At 42.9% G+C, this 22,504-nt stretch overlaps 1 protein-coding gene and 1 long non-coding RNA gene across 19 annotated transcripts; one reads left to right on the top strand and one right to left on the bottom strand.

Annotated features, from left to right (window-relative positions):
• The first annotated feature begins 1 nt into the window (after position 1).
• LOC118390051 (uncharacterized) lies at positions 2–1,835 on the top strand. Its single transcript, XR_004826899.2, has 2 exons — positions 2–230; positions 1,100–1,835. It is a non-coding gene; the product is annotated as an uncharacterized LOC118390051 (long non-coding RNA).
• LOC118390047 (BRCA1-A complex subunit RAP80-like) lies at positions 424–21,952 on the bottom strand. Of its 18 annotated transcripts, none has more exons than XM_052456969.1 (25): positions 21,382–21,950; positions 20,925–21,000; positions 20,657–20,781; positions 20,189–20,512; positions 19,022–19,874; positions 18,710–18,837; positions 18,161–18,592; positions 17,562–17,918; positions 17,174–17,229; positions 16,867–17,030; positions 16,677–16,732; positions 13,938–14,253; positions 13,679–13,760; positions 13,379–13,466; positions 13,133–13,181; positions 12,920–12,968; positions 12,168–12,386; positions 11,154–11,315; positions 10,928–11,043; positions 8,614–8,769; positions 4,171–7,406; positions 3,558–3,662; positions 3,194–3,284; positions 2,935–3,015; positions 424–1,239 (listed from the first exon to the last, which is right to left on the bottom strand). In XM_052456969.1, exons 1-18 carry the CDS (start codon positions 21,484–21,486, stop codon positions 11,267–11,269), a joined length of 3,528 nt encoding a protein of 1,175 aa, XP_052312929.1. In that variant the 5' UTR covers positions 21,487–21,950; the 3' UTR covers positions 424–1,239; positions 2,935–3,015; positions 3,194–3,284; positions 3,558–3,662; positions 4,171–7,406; positions 8,614–8,769; positions 10,928–11,043; positions 11,154–11,266. The 18 variants fall into 18 exon arrangements, with proteins under 18 accessions (XP_052312929.1, XP_052312926.1, XP_052312927.1 ...); XM_052456966.1 differs by having other exon boundaries at positions 3,558–4,303; positions 6,394–7,406; XM_052456967.1 differs by having other exon boundaries at positions 6,394–7,406.
• Between the last annotated feature and the right edge of the window lie 552 nt (positions 21,953–22,504).

Here is a 22,504-nt window from a genome sequence, read left to right as displayed (position 1 = left end):
TAGGACAGGATCTAGGTGTGGCCAAAACTGTTTGCGAGAGTAGCCTAAGTTATTGTTAATATGAAAGTGGATATTTTTAATGGGAGGACATTTTTCCATTCTGAAATCATTGTTGTTCATGCTTATAATAGTCCTTATTTTATTTTTCACGATGGTGTTGACATTTTCTAACAGTGTAGCCTAATATCAATCTTTGAACTGGTCAATCCGGCTCCTCGTGTATAACCATGGTACGTACCTACATGGAGACAAACGCCTGGTGATCATTTTAAGTTATCGTGACTTGTATTTTACACTATACCACACTGGGAGAAAAGGTGAGCAAAGACAAGCACGTGATAAGTGTTATGGCTGAAGAAGTGCAACAGAACTACTAGCCTACTGGGGGTGCAGGGAAATGTACAGTGCAACATTGTATCAATATCAAATGCTAGCCATCTTTATTTGCAGTAAGTTTTGATTAACATAACACGTGTTCAGAAAGGTGTCTGTTGTTTAAGAGTGACTGAATATTCTAAAGTTGTATAACTTTGCGGAAAACATTGATTTAATGACCTGATGTTCCTTTGTACAGTTTCTCCAACAGGGGGCGTGAGCATGTCTCTTTCCATTCTGTGGAACTTGGCTTGACCATGAAATTCATAGATTTTTACTTCAAGACTAATTGTATTACCAAGCTGCCATTCAAATATAGCTGCAGTGATGTCCAAGTATCAAATATCTGGTCTCTAAATATACTAGCAATACAGTGAGAGTTTGCCCATTACAAGTTTTCATTCTAGTATAAAATAATGTAACATTTGTTATACATAATACATATTTCACACAGAAGTTTAAGAAAAAAGGGAATTTCCTCACTGAAAGTTAACCATGTACAACAAAAAAATAGCCTACTGTAAAAAAGTTAACCTCAATGAATTAATTCATTTCCATACAGTAGGAGAAAGTGAGTGAGCTGTTTAGCATGTACCGTACAACAAAAGCATTTGAGGGGGACATTTTTACGGTGCTGCATTTCAAGTAGTCTTTCCAGTATGCCTCCTCTGACCTAACATATTCATTTCCATCTTCCTCATCCTCCTCTGCTGTCCTCTAACAGTCGGGGCGATATGGCCAGCTTCTGTGCCACCACCATTACCATGGCAGTGCCCTTTTCCACTGCCATCCTCCGAGACGAAGAAAGTGATGTCACACTTAGGGACCAGGATTCTTACGGTCTCCTGGAGCTGCTTACTGATGCTGAAGGGAAGAGAAACAGGGGGATAACACTGTTGAGAGAGACAGGGAGATAGCCATACTTTGATTTGACTACCTGCACACCTGATACTGACATTGGTCCTCCTGACAGTGCAAAGGGGTGAATGAGAGATACAATTGGAAAATAACTATTCCATCATGTGAAATTCCTGCATTTAGACAAACAGAGTGGAAAGGCAGGGATAAGGTTGAGGGAGGGGTGTAAATTAACTTTGGGATAGTGGTTAGACCGACATATTACTGAGATTCAGTGACTTGTGAATACGCTGAGGAAACAAAGGCAGGAAATCCACATTGTTATTATGGCAGCACAAGAGGATATTCTCCATTCAATCAAGTGACAAGAATATAAAAAGCAGGATTTATCTGTAACTTTCCACTTAAACTGAAATAACCCTGTGGACCATTTCTATCTGAGGTGAACATATTTTTACGATATATCGTATCGACATTATCACAATATAGTTTTTGCGCTAGTTGTCTGTACCTGCACCAAAATTCCAGTATTTTTCCTTCATAACTAGTTCTTCAACCTTCTTTTTAATAAAGGAGCTCATTTGTTTTCAGCACTAACAATATTTCTATGACTGATCAAAACTCATTTTCTCATGTCCCTTTGCAGCAGACATATGGTGAGCAATGTTTAGAACGTTAAATTGCCAAAAAATCCCAGTATCGAATTGCAATACATCATATCGGCACCTAAGTATTGTGATAATATCGTATCATGATGTAACTGGCAATTCCCAGCCCTTCCATTTCTAGTCAATTTTATAATATATAGTTGTAAAGACAGTTGCGCTCATTTCTCTCAATCTTACTCAGTAGTAGCTTCTGTATTATGTAGCACATTGATTTAAAAAAAATAACTGCTATATTTAGGATCTGTGTAACTAGAGATGACACATAAGAGCATGGTGTGTCAGTCACTTACTCCTCTACCTCCAGAGATGAATCTGGTCTCAAAGCTGTCCTGGACAAAGTCACAAAACAACAGAGTTAAGTACACAGATAAATTCACCAGGGTGAATGAGGTTTGGCCTGTATTCGGCAAATGAAAGTCAAGAGAGTCAAACATAGAAGTTATGTATTTTTATGTACTTCAGCTATGTACTTTTGACTGCTCATTCATTTGGTGTAGAAACACATACGCATTCACGCCTGGGTTGAGTAAAACTTGATCCACCATCAGGTCAAACTCAGTTTGGATGACCCATCCTCAACAACACGCCCCAACCCTTGTCGGTCACCTTTCAGTTACTGACCCAATGCTCCTCCCTGCCAGGCTACCTGCAAATACATACATCCTCCCCGCCCACTCTCTTCACGTTATTTATCTAATCCACGTAACATGCGTTTGTCCCCGTCCCCGGGGAGGCAGAGAATCAGACACAGAAATGAATGCAACATATTGCATGCACACACAAAAACACAAACAAAACCCCTTTGCTATCATCTCCAGCAGAGGGAGCCATTGCATTGCCATGGTTATCCTTGACATCCCTAACATTGTGGCAAGCAATTTGTAATAACATGATAATATGACTTATATATGGTTACTACAGTCACCCTCTCCTTCACTTGCTAGGCTAAATGGGGCATCTTATGCCTTTGTGTTCTTTCCTCAAATGCTATATTTGCAGTAGTGTGGCTGCAGTACAGATAGGTACTACCTACCAATGATCATGTGAATCTCACAGCTCTGGTCCCTGTATCCACAACTCATCATGGTACCCACAGTGTCATTCACCATTGCAACTGAACCAATGTCATAGTTCAAGGGGGGGAGAAAGACAGAAAGAAATATACTGGTATAACAACTTGTTTTATAGGCTCTACTAATGTAGTAATAACATTCCAAATGCATATCCCATCAAAATAATTGTTTATTAGAAAATGGTGGTAGTTGGATGATAAAAGAGGTCTACAGACTCACCTCTCTGCTGTGGATGGCTTCTCTCAGTAGCCTGACCACGTCCACTCCTGAACAGTTAAAGAAAGCCTTTGGTCCAACGGATCAGGATACTCTGGAAGTCGAGGTCAGACAATGAGTGAGATTTGACCATCACTTACTATTAGCCCTTGACTTTTTCTGACAAAGTTGTCAAATAGACTGTCCAAACAAGTGTAAAGACAATTAAATGTTCAAATGGCATGACTCTGAATTAGTCCAATGTTGAGAAGTCACCTGGGCTTGGTATTTTCTACTAATATCAGTCCTGGCTGCATGAATGGATCCTTTGTGGATTCATGTGTGTGTGCCTGCGCATGTGTTTGTGTGTGTTGGCTGACTGACGAACCTTGTCGATGTCTTTCTGCTCGAAGGAGAAGGTACAGCCCAGAGGTAGCGTCTGATCCTTCAGCTCCAGGAACTCAGCCAGGCAGGCCGCAATGTGGTAAAACCACTGGACAGGGAAAGACACCACAATGAGTCAACATTTTACACCGGTGTGCGAAAATCCAAGAGACTGGTCTGAAAGGGGATTCATACCTATGCAGGCTGGGGAATCGTATGCGTTTTCTCTAGAAACTGAGCATGGCTTTCAGCCATCAAAACCTGGCAAAGTCACAGCCCTCATGAGTCACCAAGATGTATTACCTTGAGTATGTCTATGTTCAATTATCTGACTTGTGTTTCCCTGATCAGTCACATGAGTAGTTTAAAAAGGACTTTGTGGCTGACAGGCGGTTTTCCAGTCAATGTCCCATATTTGTAGTTTGACTTAAAATGAACCATTGAAAGTCCATGCTTACAAAGTAAGACATTGTAACAACACAGGGATTTACAGGCACCGTTTCTACCTGGGATTAAAAAATAACCACCCCATGGGAGGGGTGGGATGAGCTGTAAAAACATGTACATCCCAAACATACAATGAAAGACTACTCTTGTGAACTCAGTACCACACACACCTGCTCTCGCGGCCCCAGCATAATACCCTGGGGTATGGCGCAGATCTTCCTGTCCACGTGAAGGGTGATGGAGGTGCCGCAGCACCCCTGATAAATTGACATACATTTGCCAAAGATATAGAATGACTGCTGTCTGTTCAGAAAGAAATGAAATCATTCAGAAGACTACACCAGGTGTAGGCCTATAATTTAGCCACAGAGGATCACCGGACGCCTTTCTAGGGAGTTTTTCCTAGCCAACGTGCTTCAACACCTGCATTGCTTGCTCTTTGGGGTTTTAGGCTGGGTTTCTGTACAGCACTTTGAGATATAAGCTGATGTACGAAGTGCTACATAAATACATTTGATTTGATCAATAGCTTATAAAAAAAATAGCTAACTGTGGATTGTGTGTAGCCCAATCACAAGGCATAGCCTATAGTTTGGAACACTCAGCAAATCTGTCAGTGAACAAACAGCATGCAGCCAACAGACCTTTCGCAATATTTCAAATACAATCGCGGGAAACCACAGACAGGAAAGCAAATGGCTCCTGCGGAAAAAAGAAGACTAATCTGCCTATAGGCTACCAAATACAGTATGTTATTAACTTCCAAATAGGCCTACTGAGCAAACAGCATTGCTTTACAAACTAAAACGAGAGAAAGGCTTTTGACACAAGGGCCATCGCCAGTGAGTGAGCTGCACTTCATTGGGTGATGCACAGCTCAACCTTGTTGAGGATGGCTCATTGTCAGGCTCAGAAAGTCTCATATTTGCCAGGATGGCCACCAATTTTTAAACTCTTGTATTGGTCAGCCTGTTGCGTGCTTTGGTGTGCGGGTTCCCAGACAAGGACCAGTTGCGCTCTGAGGTGGCTGATGTTGGTGGGATTTGGAGGATGATGGAGGCAACAGGGGAAAGAGCCTCAGATCCACAAAGTCCTTTCCACCAGATGGCTGATGAGATATGTTGGCAAGACTGCCATATTGCATCTCCATCCCACAGCCCTTGCTTGGAAGTGTACATCGCCAGACTGCTAAGAAGCTTAGCATCCAGGCCAAGGTGGCGAGACACGGTAGTGATGACACCATAGGCCTCGTTGATCTCTGCACCAGACAGGATGCTCTTGCCAGCATACTTGGGGTCTAACATGGGCTTCAGACAGAAGTCTTCACGCTTTTTGATGCATTTCAGAACTGCAGTTTCCTCTGCTTGGAGCAACAGTGAAGTTGGCAGGGCAGTAAGGATTTCTTATCTTACATCTGCAAGCAGAGTCTGAACATCAGACAGGATGGCATTGTCTCCCTCAATCTGTACAATGGCTACTGCTATAGGTTTCAGGAGTTTCAGGCTGCTTACCACTCTCCCAAAATACATCATCCAGGAGGATCCTCTTGATGGGGCTGTCCATATCGGCAGTCTGTGATATAGTCATTTCTTGGAGAGACTCCTTCCCCTCCAGGAGACTGTCAAACATGACAACACCACCCCAACGGGTGTTGCTGGGCAGCTTAAAATGTGGTGCTCTTATTCTTTTCACTTTGCTTGGTGAGGTAGATTGCTGCTATAACTTGATGACCCTTCACATACCTAACCATTTCCTTGGCTCTCTTGTAGAGTGTATCCATTGTTTTCAGTTCCGTGATGTCCTTGAGAAGCAGATTCAATGCATGAGCAGCACAGCCAATGGGTGTGATGTGAGCAAGCAGCCTTAATGTTCGCAGCATTGTCTGTCACCAGTGCAAATACCTTCTGTGGTCCAAGGTTATTGATGACTGCCTTCAGCTCATCTGCAATGTAGAGACCGGTGTGTCTGTTGTCCCTTGTGTCTGTGCTCTTGTAGAATACTGGTTGCGGGGTGGAGATGATGTAGTTAGTTATTCCTTGCCCGCGAACATTCGACCACCCATCAGAGATGATTGTAATACAGTCTGCTTCCTCTATGATTTACTTGACCTTCACTTGAACGCTGCATCCTGCAAATTAGTAGCGTAATTTCTGGACTATTAAGTGCACCTGAATATAAACTGCACCCACTGAATAAATAAAAAAAATATGTATTTTGTACATAAATAAGCCGCACATGTCTATAAGCCGCAGGTGCCTACCGGTACATTTAAACAAATTAACTTTACACAGCCTTTAAACGAAACACGGCTTGTAACAAAAATAAATAGGCTTTTAAACAAAACACGGCTTGTAACAAAAATGTAAAAAAAATAGCAGTAAACAGTAGCCTACCAAGAAAGTCATTGGTCACCATCTTCCTCCTCCTGTGCACTGAAACCACTGAAGTCATCTCCTTCGGTGTCGGAGTTGAATAGCCTCAGAATTGCTTCATCCGATGTTGGATCGCTGCCCTCTTCAACACGCAGCAGTCCAGCTGCCCTCTTCAACACGCAGCAGTCCAGCTGCCCTCTTCAACACGCAGCAGTCCAGCTGCCCTCTTCAACACGCAGCAGTCCAGCTGCCCTCTTCAACACGCAGCAGTCCAGCTGCCCTCTTCAACACGCAGCAGTCCAGCCTTTCCAAACCCGTTGATGATGGTGGATTTTTTGACAATGCTCCACGCTGTCAGCAGCTCTATTTCCTTTTCCAACAGCCAGATCGATCGCCTTCAACTTGAAAGCTGCATCATATGCATTTCTCTGTGTCTTTGCCATGATGAGGGTGACAAAAGGATTACCGTAATCAGAATGATGGGAAGTTTGAGCGCGCTCGATTTACATCACATTATGTGACGGTGCTCAGTTTTTTGGCGGCATGAATCTTGTGAAAGCGGGAAAAATCCATAAATTAGCCGCGTCAAAGCGTGGGAAAAAAGTTGCGTCTTATAGTCCGGAAATTACTGTAGATAAAGCGTGTCTGGTTGGAGGAGTGTGTGCTGGGCGAAGAACATTCAGCAATCTCTTCCAATACACATTGCCTGTGAACATCAGCGTTGAACCAGCTCGAGCAAGACATTTATCAGTATTTCTCTGACTACGTTCCTACACTGTAAGGACCGTGAGCTGTTGCTATCGATAAGGTGGCTGGTTCATCATTTTCACCTCGAATAGATGTAGAGGGACTTTTGTCAGAGGTAGCTTGTTGTGAGCGCTGAGGGAACTTTATGCACTTAGCCAGATGATTGTGCATCTTTGTTGCATTCTTCACATATGATTTGGCACAGTATTTGCAAATGTACACAGCTTTTCCTTCTACATTAGCTGCAGTGAAATGCCTCCACACATCATAGTGCCTGTGGCATTTTCCTGTAAAGATTAGGAAAAAATTAGTAAAAAAACTAAACAAATACAATTCCATGTACAGATAGATAGTTAAGCAGTTAGATTAAACATCTTCTTTTTAAGATAAATGTTTTAAAATGAAACATGTATGGAAACAGGTAAATTAACACTTCACAGTTAGCAAGCTCAAGCAAGCTAAAACCCACATGGTAGCAAACACTAACAGGCAGAAATGGTTAACAAGTTAGAAATTATTTAAACACATTTTGCTGCAGGCTACTATTTACTAGTTAACAAAAAATATATTCACCCCACCTAGTACTGTAATCAAAACTTCCAAAAAAGTATTTAGTCCTAGGCTCAGACAGTTTAGTACTATGGGCTCAATAGCATCCCATTCGTGTGCAATATCTTGAGAATCAGATGTACATGTGATGGAAGAATGCACTGTGCATGCAGAGGGTTTCAATTCCATTGAATTTGAGATATTTTGGTTAAACTATGCCTCAAGACCGAGAATTGGCTTTGTGTATCCCACAAAAAAGGTTCACTGTTATAAGCTAACTTTATTGATGCATTTAAGCAAAACTCCCAACATTCCCGGGCTTAACTTCCTATGGAAAAAATTTCCCCACCCTTGGCAACCCTAGTCTCCACACACCTAGGCTATTGATGTATTCAAGACAGGGCCATTTTTATTGATCTCAGATTCTCAGTGTCAAAGTAGGCTGTCATTTCGATAATTTGTCAAAAATGATTTCTAAACACATTTCATACAATTATATAAGGCCTCTATTGCTCTATGCCAGTATGCAAAAGCGATGTTAATGCATGCAATACTTTGTTATAAAGATAGATTTTTTTTCCCTTGATGCGTTCCTGTACCTCAGATCCTCCCCAGGTCACCCCTCCCAGGCTCGCTTTTTGTTTTGGGTACCTCCCAATTTACAAATTAAGCACGGAGTAAATTGGTTAATAGACCAATGATAAAGACAGTTCCAAACCTCTCTGCCAATAACAGCTAGTTTTCAGTTTTCCCCTTTCCACTCAGACCACTCCCAGAAAGTCCTAGCAAAATTATTGCTTGAGAAATAGTTTTGCTAAATAGCTATTTTTGCCCATTTTAATGGAATTCTATTACAGTAAGGTACTTAATTGTTACGCAGACAATATTTGATATTGATATAAAACCGGTTGCATTGGGCCTTAAGGAATACAGTACAGTACACACCTGTACCATCAGGTGTAGACCTCACAAAAGTGGGCAGCATCTTGACTGCCGCTCGGCGGTTTGTGTGTTTGACCCGCCTTATGATCAGGTCCTTCCTGAGGCGAGACGACACGTCCCGCAGCTTCTTCACAGAGCGACGGAAAGGCTGCAGACACTCTACCAAATGAGAAGGTTTGTTATTTCTATTTCAGGACAAGGTTACCATTGTCCATGTCATCTGGTATAACACCTGTATACCATCTATAACACTATTACAGATAATGGCATAGTCAAAGATGACCAGTGGGATTATGACATGTTATTCAGAGTAACACAACAGTCAGAATAGACTAAAACAAGTATTTCTCCACAAGGTGACGATGCCCATGCATATGTAATTCTCCGTCAGAAATATTCCATCTCCAGTGAAAGTCATGTATCATTTTAAGTTAACTTGACTGGGTGAATCCCTAGATCCTAATTTTCTGTTCTCTTCAAATATGATACTGTAATCTTAAATCAATGTTGTAAAGCAGATCTGCTCATGACAACACTGATATCTTTTCAGGAGGCACCCAGCCCTATACCTAACACTATATTTACATCTTAATTCATCCAGGTCATATATCATTCATCCAGGTTCAATTAGGTCTCCCTTGCTAAATATATTTTATCTCAATGAAACCTGGATAAATAAAGGTTAGATTGCTATAATTTTTTTAATGTCCTTGACTTGAAACATGGACTAATTGACGACTTTATTAGGGAGTGTAAACTGACCAACACGTCAGAAAACAGGCAACAAAGTTCCACAGGAAAGGAACTGGTATTGTTTGGGTTGAACACAGTCAGCCATAAAAAAATATTATAGAAAAACAAATCTTTGTTTGATGCCTGCATGGCAGAGTAGTGGCATGCCCTCAACGTCCCACCCTGTTGAAATACCTTCAACAAGTTTCAACATTCATCCCTGATGGGTTTTTTTACTGTCACTGGTTCCTTCTAGGGTTGGGATAGTATAGTATCGTGGAAACTAAACAAAAAGCAAAGCAGATTTAACTTCTTTAGGAAAACAACCAGAATGTTGGAAACAAACATTATGTTGTCATCCAGCATCACATTTATTTATTTGATTTTCCAATAAATAAACCTGGGGGCGGCAGGTAGCCTAGTGGTTAGAGCGTTGGACTAGGAACCGAAAGGTTGTAAGATCGAATTCCCGAGCTGACAAGGTAAAAATCTGTTGTTCTGCCCCTGAACAAGGCAGTTTTCAATTAACCCACTGGCACAGCCTCTGCATCTGAGCTCATGGCTGCTCATGGTTTTGCGAGGAACGTGGATGGATTCTCTGTTTCTTCTTCTGCGACACTCTCCGCTTTCACACTAACTTCAGTACTTTTCCTAAGTACTTTTCTCATAGTTCAAATTTGCAGGTGTTAAAATATTAGTGTGGAGGTAAGTGTTGTGAGTGTTATTCTAGTGGAGTTAACAACAGTGGGATAAATCAAGTGTGAATCAACACTGCGTGGTGTTGTTACTCAACTGAGTCAAGTTCATTTCTGTTTGCTTTCTGTTTGCCAGCATGCTTTGTTGCAGATTGATTTTTCGAATATTTCTACACAAACATACATAGCAAATCTAAACTAATCAAAAAATATATAAAAAATAAACAAAATCAATCTGTAAGTGGTTAGACTACTGAATCCATTACTGAGATGGTTGTTCCAGTTTAGATGGTTTAGGTATTCTTCTTTAGCTAGTACTTCACCATAGCAGTCATTCTGAATGCTGGTTGTGGTTGATAAAAATAGTTGAATATCCTCCCTCTAGCTGGATTCCAATAGGAATTACAAATCACTTCACAAGCCAGCATATTGTGACTTGCAGATTTTATATGGCCCATGAGCCAGGATCACCAGACCACAATATTGGGGGAAACTAGGCCTTACAAATGTATACTATATCTACATAAATAGTTAACTTTTAATTAAAAACCATCCACTCAGGCAGTCAATTAGCGTTGACTGCAAAACCATGTCTCTGTTACTAACAAAACACAGTCATGGGTGGGTATCACTAACATTAACTTGCAATGCATGCAGGGAAATATGCAAATAATGCTCTGCACCATACAATGCTAAAACAACATTCCAGGAATGACTGTAAAACTACTAAGTGTTATTTTAAGTCAGAATTTGCAACACCACGGTGTTACGGAACCAACACTCTTTAAGGTGTTAGTTTGTCAACACTTTGAAAAGTGTTAGTTTTACACTCTTTCGGTGGGTCACATACACACACTAAGAAAGTGTTTTAACACTGAGTTAACACTCACCTTTCCAGACGTATCAACCTCCTCATGGATGGTGTCAACATCTTTCATGCTGCTGATCCTCCACTCCTAACTTCAAATAGAGGACACGTAGGTTAGTGCCAGGAAGTCACCAGTCTCTGTTGAAGACAAACAGAGTAGTTTCCACTTTCCTTGAGTATACAAAACTCAGTCCACATAATATTCGTTTTCACTGGACCACATGGAGACCATGTCTTTTTTAACATACCTGTTCCATTAGGTGTGGTCCTCACAAAGGTGGGAAGCATCTTAGGAGGAGACGTTTGAAGTCTTTGCCCAGTAATTTATTCAGGTCTTTCTGCAGGTGAGATGACACCTCTCCTAGGTCCTCGTCCTACTCAGAGACGGAAAGGCTGGGAGACACTTTCCCCTGCAGAGGAAGGATGAAACGCAGCAATAAGGTCACACACAGTGGGTGTACCATGTGGAAGGTATCTGCGGATATGCATATGCTGACAGGGTCTGAGGAATCCTGGCTAAGTTTGGCCCTCTTGCTGCTCATCTGGGAGGATATAGAATCACTGGAATGGTACACATATGGCAAAGAGCTTAGATGCTAATAGCAGTGTTAACTGTACTTCTATAGCACATTCCATGGATTGAATCACTTAACTTGATATGCTTGTAGTGTTGGCAGAAGAAAGTACACGTTTTCAGTATACTTTGGAAGGAAATACTTCATGCAACATCAGGTGTAAATAGCCCTACCATATACTTGACATACTATAAAACAAAATTAACTCGACAGAATGTACCTAAATTCACTTCATCAGTCCTCTTGCAATCATTGTTTACACTGGTACCACTGTATTTCTATTACAATCATACAGCCAGTGGCACTGATGAAGGCTGCTGTAACCTGATAGTTCTCCCCCTTCCAAAATACAACCCAATATTGTACAATGAGGACGGTTTGGTTCGCTGTGACTGTTTGGTATGCAGGCATTCTTTTGGTTCGTCTGCAAAAGTGAATTGACTCTTACATTGCTTTCTGTATGTTTTACTGCCAAGAAACAGTTTAGAACTACACGTATACCTCATGACATCTACATCAACATAGTAACAATCTAACAAACATGTCTCCAATAAAAGTAGATAAAAGAAATCAGTATAATTTAATACAATATTAATAACACACATTTTTGTCATTCAATTCAGTGTAACAAACACTACAAATGAAAGATCTACAGGGGTATAAAAAAAGTGGTTGACAGTAATTTACATTTTTTTAAAAACTATTGCTTTAATCTCTTTTTTGGCTGGGCCTGGAGGAGGAAGAGGAGGTAGAGGAAGAGCATTGGCGTTAGAAGTCGATAAGGCAGTCTGTGGCTTCTGAGACAGGGTGAAGGATTGGATGGGCGAGGTGCTCACTCTGAAACCTGGGGCGCTGAAGTCTCCTCTTCCCCCAGATTCTGCTGTGTCCAGATCATCAATCAGGCCACTGGAATAAAAGTAACACAGTTATACAGAGCAGGGTCATGTTCATTGAGGTAGACCGTAGGAAAACATTATGCAACAGATAGTGAAAATTTGCATTTCTTATTGGACAAGTGCAGGTGGGCTTGAGAGGTAGATTGATGACATATAGTTACTGAAGTGCTGTGGAATCCCAAATCAAGTGTAGACCAGCACCAAACACCGCAGTCTGCTTACTACCATCTCATATTGACCCCCCAAAAAATATTTTTATGAACTATTAAACCAGCAGAAAATGGCAAATTAATAACTACTTAAATAGGGGTATACTAACAGCCTTAGTCCACTATGGACAACTATGAAGTCTTAGAAGCATGTAATAGACTTGCTATGATGCTTCAGAGAACTAACTATCAGGGTATAACCTTGACAGACAAAATAGGGTCCGCTTATCAGACTCCATTCCCTATCCTATGTCACCGGGGGTGGGTACTACAGTAACAGTCAAATGGAGTTTCCCCAAAAAAATCCATCACTATTTCCGGTTGTTTTGCTTACCTTTGTTGGTTATTGACGGTAGTAACACATGGTTTGGCCTCAGCAGTCCCTAGAAAGAGACCAAAGAGTGAAAACATTGGCTCTCTTTTTATAATATAATAATAATAATAATAATATAATAATAATAATAATAATATATTCAAACATGGTGGAAAGAGGCTTTAGGAAAGTGTAAAACAAGCCAATGACAGAAAGTGAGAGTACAGCACGTACCTGAATATATATGCTCTGTCTGGTCCAGAGCACTCAGCAAGTCTCCACTCTGCAAGATCATCACACAGACAGAAGACCAGAAGAGGTACAGTCATTTAGCAGTCACTCTTATCCAGAGTAACTTGAAGTCAGTGCATTCAACCAAGTTTAGTAAGAAAAACAACCACATATCAGTCACTGCAAGTAGACCCTTCTTTGAAGAAAAAAAACAAGTACTAGTGTGTTAGTACTGCCAACCAGGAGTACCTGTCCGTCTCTGGGTGCAGCCTTGGAGAACTGGTACTTGAGAGGAAATAGTTGCTGACACAGGAAGCACTTCTCTCCCTGTACCACCCTGCCGTGGAGACAACACACATAGAAAAGGTATGAACATCAGTTGCTTGTCTTCCATTAATTCATATTTGTTAACATGTATAGGCATTATAGGAAGGGGGAGTAAGGGAAATTTACTTTCAACACCTTAGGATGAGACACACAACAAAATCCCTAAGTAACCAGAGTAAGACATGCTGCTAGACCAAGTTAAATGCTGTCATACCTACTTACTTGCCAGAGCCAGAAGAGCTGGGCTGCTCCTCTCCAATGTTCTCACCCCTTCTGGTCCTCTTCCTACGAGCCTTGACTGAAACTACATATCAACATGACTGTTTTACTGTATGTACATCAGTCCTGAAGTACTATAAAATACTATTTGTGGGTACTGTAAAATTTGGCGACATCGACAAGTTAATCATTTACATCATGCTGGTCTGCTGTGCCTACTCAGAATCAGATGTATTGTCCTACAAAAGGAAAATCGTATCACCCTGAGAGTGGCTCTCCATTTCCTCCTCCATGATACCGGTGGTACCGTCACAGTAGGCAGCGTGCATCTCAATCTCCGTCAGGGGGAAGAGACGCATGCACATGGGACAGTCCATGTTGGGGCTCCGAGGGAAGGCAGGCTCTGGGATATCCTCCTCCATCTGAACATCCTCTCCTACAGCAGGGATCCCCACAGGGCTACTCCTCCGCCCCTCCTCCTCTCCAACCACCAACATCCCCTCTTCACACTGTTCCAGAGGACGGGGTGATGAAAGAAAGGTCTGGATCTGAGGCAGGGACTGGCTCTCTGGCTGGGGCTACAGGTTGCCAAATCAATCATAGACATCAACAATCTTCTTCCGAAAACTTCTGACAAATCCCACAATGCCCCCCACAAAAAAACCCTGCACTTGTCTTTTCCTGCTAGCACTGACTTTGCTGATAACTTCTTTGAGGGAAAATGTATTTCCTACAACTGTGATATGTGGTTGTCTCACCTAACTATCTTAAGATGACTGCACTAATTGTAAGTCGCTCTGGATAAGAACGTCTGCTAAATCAGGGGTTCCCAAACTTTGTCACTCAGGCCCCCCTTCCTGCATTGGGGAACCTCCCACGCACCATATTTCCATGGGTCCAAGCGCTGTTCATGACATAAACGGTTCATACCCTTTTTGTTGGCGGAGAGGACATTTTATAAGTTTAAAGCTTATTTCCTGCAATTCTATACATTTTTATACATCATCTAATGTACACTGCTCAAAAAAATAAAGGGAACACTTAAACAACACAATGTAACTCCAAGTCAATCACACTTCTGTGAAATCAAACTGCCCACTTAGGCAGCAACACTGATTGACAATACATTTCACATGCTGTTGTGCAAATGGAATAGACAACAGGTGGAAATTATAGGCAATTAGCAAGACACCCCCAATAAAGGAGTGGTTCTGCAGGTGGTGACCACAGACCACTTCTCAGTTCCTATGCTTCCTGGCTGATGTTTTGGTCACTTTTGAATGCTGGCGGTGCTTTCACTTCACTCTAGTGGTAGCATGAAACGGAGTCTACAACACACACAAGTGGCTCAGGTAGTGCAGCTCATCCAGGATGGCACATCAATGCGAGCTGTGGCAAGAAGGTTTGCTGTGTCTGTCAGCGTAGTGTCCAGAGCATGGAGGCGCTACCAGGAGACAGGCCAGTACATCAGGAGACGTGGAGGAGGCCGTAGGAGGGCAACAACCCAGCAGCAGGACCGCTACCTCCGCCTTTGTGCAAGGAGGAGCACTGCCAGAGCCCTGCAAATGACCTCCAGCAGGCCACAAATGTGCATGTGCATGCTTAAACGGTCAGAAACAGACTCCATGAGGGTGGTATGCGGGCCCGACGTCCACAGGTGGGGGTTGTGCTTACAGCCCAACACCGTGCAGGACGTTTGGCATTTGCCAGAGAACACCAAGATTGGCAAATTTGCCACTGGCGCCCTGTGCTCTTCACAGATGAAAGCAGATTCACACTGAGCACATGTGACAGACATGACAGAGTCTGGAGACGCCGTGGAGAACGTTCTGCTGCCTGCAACATCCTCCAGCATGACCGGTTTGGCGGTGGGTCAGTGTGGGGTGGCATTTCTTTGGGGGGGCCGCACAGCCCTCCATGTGCTCGCCAGAAGTAGCCTAACTGCCATTAGGTACCGAGATGAGATCCTCAGACCCCTTGCGAGACCATATGCTGGTGCGGTTGGCCCTGGGTTCCTCCTAATGCATGACAATGCTAGACCTCATGTGGCTGGAGTGTGTCAGCAGTTCCTGCAAGAGGAAGGCATTGATGCTATGGACTGGCCCGCCCTTTCCCCAGACCTGAATCCAATTGAGCACATCTGGGACATCATGTCTCGCTCCATCCACCAACGGCACGTTGCACCACAGACTGTCCAGGAGTTGGCGGATGCTTTAGTGAAGGTCTGGGAGGAGATCCCTCAGGAGACCATCCGCCACCTCATCAGCAGCATGCCCAGGCATTGTAGGGAGGTCATACAGGCACGTGGAGGCCACACACACTACTGAGCCTCATTTTGACTTGTTTTAAGGACATTACATCAAAGTTGGATCAGACTGTAGTGTGGTTTTCCACTTTAATTTTGAGTGTGACACCAAATCCAGACCTCCATGGGTTAATATATTTTATTTCCATTGATAAAAAATCACAACAATTGTCAGCACATTCAACTATGTAAAGAAAAAAGTATTTAATAAGAATATTTCATTCATTCAGATCTAGGATGTGTTATTTTAGTGTTCCCTTTATTTTTTTGAGCATTGTATATTCATGTCATATTTGAGTGACTTAAACATCACAACAACATGTATAGAGTAACAATCTAGCTAAAAAACATTTCCTGACATGGGTTAGTTGTCAAATGTGGACATTTGATAAGTTATAAACAGCTGATGATGCACTCCCCAATTTCAAAATAGTACCTTGTGCATTCGATTCTACTATTAGAACTTTCAAGAGTAAGTTGAAAGCCAGACAGTTCTCTTTTTGGAGGGGGGGGGGGCCAAGGCAAGCACCACAGTTTGGAAACCACGGTGCTAAATGGCTAAAATGTAAAACCATAGCCTCACAATTCTATGCACACACCCATTATTGCTAGGTGTTGGGTAAAAGGAGAATCATTCAGAACCGTAGTCAAAATGCTCTATGTATGAGTGTCTTTGGTAGTGCTGAAGTGACTAACCTGTGCAGGGCTGGTGACCATGAGGTCTTGAGTGCTGTCGTCACTGAGTTGGGTCTCTGTCATCAGAAACGACAAGAAGTAGCGGCATGACAATTACAGCTACATATGAAGCTCAAACATGAATTATTCAAAACTAAATAGAAACATGTATACCTACTGGTTTATGGAATAATTACATTATTTCTTATACCTGGAACTTGTAAGCCTCTGACATCCACTTCTTCCTCCTCCCTCTTCTCTCCACCCTCTTTATCATCCATCTTTTCTTCATTCTCATCTTCCTCCCTCTCCTCCAGTAAGTCAGGTGGTTGTTTTTCTGCTACTCTTTCCTCTTTTCTTCTAAGGCCAAGTCTCCTGATAAAATGAGAAATCAACTCTCTGAATTATTTATACATTGTTTTTTATTATTCTAGTGCACAATTAATATACTTGTATCATTGAGATTAAAGACAACCTAGGTCCATACTGTATGATTTAGCAGTTTACGCCTCCCATACCGTTGAAGTAGAATTAGCTGACTGGTATCTGCATGAAATACAGGGGAGGGAGATTTCTATGGGAAGACAAAACAAAGACAAATTTGCTGGGGGAAAAAACATCAAGTGGATTGACCTTTCTACATAATAAAATGTGTCTATCCCAAAAAGACGCACTTAAACCCGTATTATAATAACACATTGGGATTGTAAATTGTTGATAGTGCCATCAAGTGGTTAGATAGTGTAACAAGGAACTTTAAGTAAGTACTGTAGCACCATCAGAGCCTTTGATATGATTGACACTTCTAAAGAAAAATAATAATATTAATACAGCCTACGAAAATACATAAATGCATTTCTCCAAGCTGCCTATAATAGGCATTTCTAATTATTAAGCAATACTCACTTCCTCTTGTTCAGGAGAGGACACAAACAGATCCTGGCAGTCCTTCCACTCCTGCCTTCCTCTCTTCCCTCCCCCTTCCACCCCCCACCGTGACAGCTGTCTCGCCCTCTTCTCTCCCTCCTCTTCATCATCATCATCATCTTCTACCACCTCCACTAGCTCTTCCTGACGTTTTCCCCCTCTCTCCTCTTCTTCCAGGAGTCGTGGGGCCCTGCGTCTCTCGAGGCGTCCCCTCCTGGAGAAGGGTTTCTCTGGGGGCCCAGGGAGGACTGGCTCCCCCCAGCCTGCCTTCCTCAGCAGACCCCTCTGGGCCTCCTTCAGGCTCTTCTCATACACCTCCAGCTGGGACAGGATCACCTGTAAGGAAAATCATGTCATTTCTATTAGACACTTACAGTTAGAAGTCATGACATCTAACATCAGATCAATGAAATATTACAAAATAATGGATGGAACTTTTCTAACACAATAGCACACAGTATTCATACCCCTCACTTTTTGTGTTCCCAGAAGTCAGTTACCTACATTGACTCATAATCCAGAAAATGTCTGTGTGAGAGAAAAATGAATGAAAACTACATCAGACCAAGAAGGATCACCTGTGTGTAGGCGTCTGGGTTCTGCCCCCGTGGACAGAAAGGCACACCCCAATAGTAGCGCACCACTCCCCCATAACCCTGGCCGTCTGTGGGGGGAGAGAGGCGGCTGGAGGAGGCCAGGGGCTGGTGGGAAGAGGTGCTTCCGCCTTTGGCCTCATCCTGGCTCCTACCTGCAGCCTGTCTGAGAAGAGAGGGAGAGGGGGCTCCATACATGCCCTTGAAGGTGAACTTCTTCCGGATGCACTTGGACTGGCTCTCCCCCTCCTCGCACGCGGCGCCTTCGAAGTTGTGAGTGCGTTTCATGGGGACGAGGCAGGGGCTATGTCTGTGTTGGGGGGAACGGTGGTCGTGGGTGTTTGGGGAGAGACCTTGGTTGCTTGGCTGAGGGAGGTCATTCTCCTGTGGGAAGACTGGGCTGGGCGAGTGAGCTGACTGCAAGAGAGAGAGAGAAAGATATTTACAGTGTATTGTGGAAACTAGGTTTCGGGTGAGGCCAAAAGCTATATAACAGTACTGGTGATAGACAATATTGTAGTTCCCTGGTTTCACCTTTTCAGGACCATTTTCCTCTTCGTCATCATCTGACCAGCGTAACGCCATATTACTGGTTAACTCCTGCATTGGCTGAGTCTCCAAAGCCAATGTAAGTTCCTCTGAATTAAGGTCTTCTTCTGCAGCTAAAAGGGAACAATCATGTCAATACATACATTGAATCTGAACATAAAAAGACAAAAGGGCAGGCAGAAAGGCCATTTGAACCTGCCATAAAGGTATTTCTTGTTCTTATTCATACTCAATGTATGATCGTAACATTGCTTTGTATGTATGACAGTGTTTAAAACAATAGGGAAAAAAACATACCCAACTTTGCAGGCATGCTAATCCTGTTTACAGTTCTCTGCGAGGATTCACCCTCGCGTTCCTCTTGGTCAACAACTTTGTCTGAAACTCCAGCAGTCTTCCTTATAGGCACAAATCTCTTGTTCAGGGACAGGGTTGTTCTGGGGCATGGTGGAAGGCACTCGGAGGCATCCCTGCTCTTCACAGCATCATCTCTGTCTCCATCCTCATAGTCTCCCGTTGCAGAGACACTTTCAACACAGCTCTGTGGACCCTGGTCCCTTATCTGATCAGTTCTGGGAAAGACTGGACTTCCAGAGAAGGTCTCTTTCTCTTCTGGTCCTCTTTCAGTCTTAGAGAAAATGGTGCTTTTCGGAGAAGTTGGACTCCTTTGTTCCTCTGCCTTTCCTCTATCAGTCTTGAAAAAGACCAGGCTTTTAGGAATGGTGGGACTGGCCTCTTTTTCTTCCTCTCCTGAATCACAATTAGAGAACATGGCGCTTTTAGGAAAGGAGGGACTACTTTGGCCTGGTTCCACACCTCTCTCTGTTTTGGAAAACACAGGGGTATTGGAGAATGTGGGGCTCTTGGGCTGATAAGATTGAGATTTCTGGGACTTTGTGGGAAGTGTTAAGCTGGGATGACCCTTTAGTAGGAACCCAGAGGCCTGACAGTCTACTAGGAGGTCCTGGCTAAGCTTCTCCAGGCACAGGACAGGTTTGTTGGCTTGGGGAGCCGTAGTGGAAGGGAAACCAGGGGACTTGATCCTGAGTTGGGACTGGGAGTCACTCTTTGTGGAGTTGTTGTAGTCCTGAGATTCAATTGCCTTGGCTGAGCAGTCTCGGAAAAGGTTCCTCTGAGAAGACCCCTCTTCCTTAAAATGGCATAGAAGATGTTATCATAAAAACATTGTAAGAACTCATCTGGCATGCATTCTTAGCCTGTGATGAGTGTAAGATGATGCCAACATTGTTGTTAAAAACACATTCAGATCTAAGTAAGTTGTTGGTTCTTCTACCCTGCTGTCACCAGAACTTAACACATACATTAGTTAAGTCTTAAGGTATGAGCGTAGTTAGTTAGATCTGGGCCCATTGAAGCCCCTGAAGAAATGCAGAACAGCAGCCAGGTTTGAACAGGCAATGACAGATAAATAATGGCGTAGGTCTGTGTGTGTTCACCACTGACCTGTGAGGATGGGAGAGGCACTGAGGTGGAAGCTTGGCTGAGGGGGGAGGACTGGGAATAGACCTTCTGGGTCTGAGACAGGTCAGGCATATCTAGTAATGGGCTTCCCTCCTTCTTCCCCCTCCTGTCTGAGGGAGCCATCCCTACATGAACACCTCCACCGCAGGCTCCCTCCCTGTCAGCCACACCATGGTTAGGGTAGGAGAGTTTACACCTGGGTGGCTGTATGCTGCTCTCTCCCTCTGGAGGAGAATTTTGACATTGTTGTGTAGGGCTCCCTGACCCGAGCGAAGATTCTGAGTGGGGGTGAGTAGGGCTGTCTGCCTGAAGGGATACAGCAACACTCATGTATCACAGGAATAGATAGAATGCAATACAAATGGTTGGATTGATCTGAAACAATGGCGAGGACTGCTCGAGTAAATCTCCAGGCGACATTTGATTTCTGTCAGTAATATCTACACTTACGTAGAGGCTTTCAGCGATGGCCTTCCTCACGGCCTCTTCCTCCTGTCGTTGCCGGAGAGCAGCGCTGCTGGCCTCCTGTTTACTCAGTCTCATGGCCAGGTCCAGCATCTCCTCCTCGGTCATCTCTAGGAAGAGAAGGGACAGTTTCAGTACAATAGGTTAAAGTTCCATCTTGCAGTGCTTCAATAGTTGCATTCTGTTGATGTGGTACATGAAAATTATGAGTCAAATTAGCTACAAATAAGGAGACATATGTTGGTCAAAATACCGTTTGATCGTGTTCTACTCTCCTTCTCCCGTTTGCGCTCCCCTCTTGATGATGATGTCGGTCTGAAGTCTTCATCCTGGGTTAGAAGAGAGATGAGTTGCTAATGACATGAAGAATATAAAGACTGCATGCTATGCTTGATAAGTGTCGGCCAAGCAGTATCTCTGTTTCAGACTATTTGTATTTGGCTCTCTAAACTAGGTATCCAGGTTTGTATAATATTATTATTCAAGCCTGGATACCTAGCTTAGAGATCCAAATACAAATAGCTTGAAGGACGACAGTTATCAATTATACCATACAGTCTTTGTATTCTAGCTAAGATTTAATGAAAGGTCCATTTACACCGAAATATAGCTATCTCGGTCGTTCTGCGTCCAGTGTGGGAAGATAGTTTGCTAGCAATTTAGTGTGCTACCAGCTAGCTAAATACAGTAACGTTAGTTCAGCTGGTTACCTCGTCTCTGTCTGAGATGACGACATTGCCCTCTTCCTGAGCTCGTCGTCGTTTCCTGGGACAATCATCCGTGCCTCTGTTCTCTCGCTTTTTCCGAGGAGGCATGTTGTTCGGTTGACTTTGGTGCTTAAATCGAGACAGATGTCTGTTAGCTTACAGTAGCTAGCTATCTTATGTTACGACAGTTGAGATCTGCTGCACACCCATCTTCCTGAGAATCATGAAAAAAAATAAAGTAGAACGGTTACTTATGCATAACGATTTCTGAGATTGAAGTTACAAATCCTTCAGTCTAATATTAACACTCGTATTCAGTTTTAGGTAGCTATAATTTCAACTTTTAGCAACACATTTGACAAAATTCGTTTCAAGAAGCCATTTTCTTAAACCACGTGACTCAAAGCAGGGCGAACTTTTTGATGGAGGGGTGAAATGTGATGTGCTCTCTTTGGAATGCACATTTCAAACAGGTAACGTTAGAGTAAGCAAGGTAAGCGATCTTACAACACTAGAGAACCGTTCACAAATGAAACTACAGCAAGCTGTGTAAAACTACCCTATCAAAATAATGTCATAACGTTTTAGCAGCGCCACCAGCAGAACACAACTGTGAGGAGTTTACACAAATATGAGCGGTGTAGCTCATATTGCAGGACTTTGACTGTGGAAAATCACCTCACCAGTCAGTCTATTGTGTGTATTGGACATTTTATATTGCCATGTACAGCCTTAGCCTATTTCATGGACCCAAGATCCATAGGTATCAGCATACTCAGTGAAACCCACAGAAGAGAGTTTACACAAATATTAAGGTCGTAGCTCTTATTGCAAGACTTTGACACCACTGTGAAATAAGCCACATTAGCTCACCAGTCAATAGGCTGAATAGTGAAGTGATTGACACAGTCAAAGTCCTGCAATTAGAGCTATGATGCTAATATGTGTGTACACTCTTCAGTTGTGCTCTGTGGGTGTCACTGAGTAGGCTGATACCAGGGATTTTGAGCTGCTGTAGTGCTCCCTCAACTTTTTTTTCAATTTCAGAATACACTGAGCTGGTAAAAATATTTCTGTAAAATTCATTCTGAAATATTCTATTTAATTACAACAAAAATTCAAGGAA

This window comes from Oncorhynchus keta, chromosome 11 (genome assembly GCF_023373465.1).
Source record: "Oncorhynchus keta strain PuntledgeMale-10-30-2019 chromosome 11, Oket_V2, whole genome shotgun sequence".
NCBI lineage: Eukaryota > Metazoa > Chordata > Actinopteri > Salmoniformes > Salmonidae > Oncorhynchus > Oncorhynchus keta.
This window is presented reverse-complemented; position numbering and strand designations above follow the sequence as displayed.